This window comes from Amborella trichopoda, chromosome 3 (genome assembly GCF_054954075.1).
Source record: "Amborella trichopoda isolate Santa Cruz 75 chromosome 3, AtrichopodaSantaCruz75HAP2 v2.0, whole genome shotgun sequence".
NCBI classification, from domain to species: domain Eukaryota; kingdom Viridiplantae; phylum Streptophyta; class Magnoliopsida; order Amborellales; family Amborellaceae; genus Amborella; species Amborella trichopoda.
The window spans coordinates 50,249,417-50,252,890 of record NC_142338.1 but is presented as its reverse complement, the minus strand read 5'-3'; the positions used below and the strand labels follow the sequence as shown (position 1 = coordinate 50,252,890).

The following is a 3,474-nucleotide window of genomic DNA, read 5'->3' as shown; positions in this document are numbered from 1 at the left end:
ACCATTAATAACAGTCACTCTCTATAATATTTCAAAAATAACCAATCAAATATTTTGGGCTCAAATTTAGAAAGGTAGCAGTTTGTAAAGGCATTCTAGCATAATTGCCAATTTAATATGTATAGAAAAACTCTTATAAAAATTCAAGAATACGGAATTATCACAATTTATGGAATATCAATTCACAAATAAACATTTCACAACAATACTATAATCAATTGCAAAAATGTCAATTTTTAAATAATAAGGCAGTCATTTGCACATGAATTTTACAATGTCTAAATATTCAAAACAGTAGAAAGAAATATCACAATTTTACTAAAAGCAGAAATATCACATTTATTTCTAATAATTTTACAGTATCTAAAATTTTCTAACAATAGATAAGAAAAATAAATAAATTTATTTTTAAGAATTTACAACATTTAAAATTTCTAACATATATAAAATATCACAATTTTATTCAAAAGATTATTTTTCAAGATAATGGGTTCACGTGCGCATAAAATTTATCGCGCCTAAAATTCATGATAATAAGCAGAAATAATTATTTCATTTCATTTTTAAAAAGAATGGATTATTTTTCGAGACAATGGGGTCACTTACACATAAAACTTATAAAATAAAGATCCTGGACGGAAATATCACTATTTATTAAAAACAGACTATTTTTCAGGAAGACGATGTCACTTACCCACAATTATTTGAGAGGGAGCTTCCGATAAAAAAATTCAGTTCGAGAGAGAGATCTCAAAATTTTGTTTTAGGGTGGGAGTGCTCACATCCCCTATTTAAATTCTTATAACGTATTATTATATTATTTTATTACGCTCTACCTCATACCTGAGGTGTCGCGTTAAGAGTCTGCTTTTATCGTACGAAAACCACGTCTGCTAAAGGACGTTGCCAGCTGTAAGCAGCAAGAGGCAAAAGCAGGCAAAGCAAAAGTTAAACCAAAGTAAAAGTTTTGAAAATAGTGATGGTCCCCAAGGACCATCATACTCAATTAGACCATCACCTATTAAAAGCATCATTTCCCCCTCTTTTTTTTTTTTTTTTAAATTTTAGGATTGTTACAGAAGTCCATCGTTTACAAATTGAAAAGTTTCATGAACATCCATCTTTAAGATGGACATTGCATAAAGACTAAAACATATGTGAATGGTTCATAAAAAATAACCCTAAAAGACCTTTTAAAGTTTTTAAAAAAATAAGTTTTTATCATATTCATGGTCACCTTGGCCTAGTTCATAAATCCCTAAAAATATTAAGAAGTTTGGATCACAAGGAAATCAAAATAAAGTGGGGTCAAGGGATAGGGCTAGCAAAAAGCCAGGCCTTAGCGGCCCAGGCCCGGTCTTATCTCAATATGGGCTTGATAAAAAGGAAAATAAATCAAGGAAATTAAAGACAAAAGAGGGTCTCTGGCCATACCCTCAATAAGATAAAAAGAGCAGTAGGCCTGTTGGAAGTTGATGGACCTTTCATGATTTTAAGAAGAAAGGGACCAAAACCTTTCTTGTGAGAAAACCATAGCAGCGCTTGCGCTCTGCATTACCAAACGCCCTCTAAAAATAGGAAATTTCACATGACCGAGTGAGTGTACATGAAGCAGTAACGCACTATGCTAGGGATCCTCGCTTTGAATCTTCAAATTGACGATAATGATAAATAATACTTTAAACATTGCCAAGGGCTTGAAATAACATAAGAACGTTGTTTATCTCTGGCTCACCAATATGATACACCACAGGGCAATCCACTGTCCACATCAAAGAGATTATTCATACTTCCCAATGGTGGATAATCACCCCAATATTCTAATTTTAAGGAAAAAGTTTTGATACCCAAATATCCTCAAATTGATCATCTTCACATCAAGATATATACATAGATGAGAGAAAAAAAAAGGATTTCAAGTTTTGGAAAAAATACATCTTGTAATGCATTTTTGGACCATCAATTTTAATGATTTTCAAGTTTTTATAGATCCGCTCGATCTACACTATTTTTTAAGCTTTAAATTTTATAGTTAAAGATGAAAATATACTTTAAGGACATCACAAAGATTTCCAGTATTAAAATTGCATTTCTTGACACTATTTGAAGGTACGTTTTACTTTGATTGCTTAGAGCCTCGGCACTATACAAACCTTACCCTTCTATTAATCTTCATTAAGGTGGTCACTAGTGTACCATATGCAATACACCAGTAATCTGTGTTATGGTTTCTTGATACAAGCAGGGTGCAAAGGAAATAAGTATCATGAAAATTATAGTTTTAAAGGCAGTTTGATGAACTAAGGATAACTGATTGTTTCTCGAAGGATAGGTACCATTTAGCAGCATTTTGTAATACAAGAGTGACCAAAGAGACTGAACAAACAACTCTGTACCATTTAGCGATGTTTAGATGCTGAGGCATAGCACCATTCTTTCCTCTTCCCATTTACAAGGGAAGATGGGATGGGAGTAACTTCCACTATTCATCAGTGAGACATTTTCTTTACCCAGTTATTAACAAAACGCTGCCCAATGGAAAAGATTACCAGTTTTCAATTCTTTCACTTAGCAATAAACGTCGCCATTGTTGTTCTTGTGCGAAATACAAATTTGACCTCCATTATTACTGCACATTTGGAACAAAAAGACGGCACCTAAGCAAACAGAAATCTGATGTTCATGACTCGTGGAGCCTTCCATAAAAGTCGTAAAAAAAAAACGAATGTCGAGTAATGTGTGAACTTGGTGGTTGAAAGATGAGTAGGGCTAGGGGCAGCTAAAATCAAAATAAGACGAAGCAAGTCCTACTAGGAATCTCGCCTTCTGGTGCAGGTTGGTCTCCCCCATCACTTCTACAAACAAGCTCCTTCTCAACGAGTTCCCATTCAAGAATGTGATCCTCATGTCATCCTCCTTACCCGCACCATCCACCGCGAGCAGAGCCTTAAACCTCTGCTCGAGCGCGGGTGTCATCGCTCTCACCTCTATTTCCACCCTCTCTGCCATCTCTTTCTGAGCTTTAGATGTGCCTTTGGCCCATGAGAGATCGAACATGGTCGGTTTTCTATTATTGTAGTTAAGGAGGACATGCAAAAGGGCTGAGAAGAGGTAGGGATGGCAGCCACCCAGCCACAAGGAGGAGCAGGGATCGGCGTCACGGAGTGGATTGTGGGCAAGACAATGTATCGGCTCCGCCAACACGGCGACATCTAGTAATTCTAACAAAGCCATGAAGTGGGATTGGAGCATGGTCACGGGTTTGCAGAGGCACTTCTCGATGGCAGCATCTGCGGTGCCGCCACCCGTCTTGTGGAGGCGGGCGCAAGAGTCCATGGCTCGGCGTAGGGAGGGCAAGAGCCTGGTCTCCATACACTTTACCCACTCATTGAAATAATCCTTGAAGAAGAATCTCGACTTCTTTTTCACCACGTTGCCCTTCTTTCTGGATAGGCAGCATAGATTTTTCTTCAT

The 3,474-nt window shown here is 36.6% G+C and overlaps 1 protein-coding gene across 1 annotated transcript; it reads right to left on the bottom strand.

Moving 5' to 3' along the window:
• Nucleotides 1-2,769: 2,769 nt before the first annotated feature.
• LOC148782932 (protein INAPERTURATE POLLEN1-like) lies at nucleotides 2,770-3,474 on the bottom strand. The gene has a single exon (XM_088860412.1). The coding sequence runs from the start codon at nucleotides 3,472-3,474 to the stop codon at nucleotides 2,770-2,772; it is 705 nt and encodes a 234-aa protein (XP_088716538.1).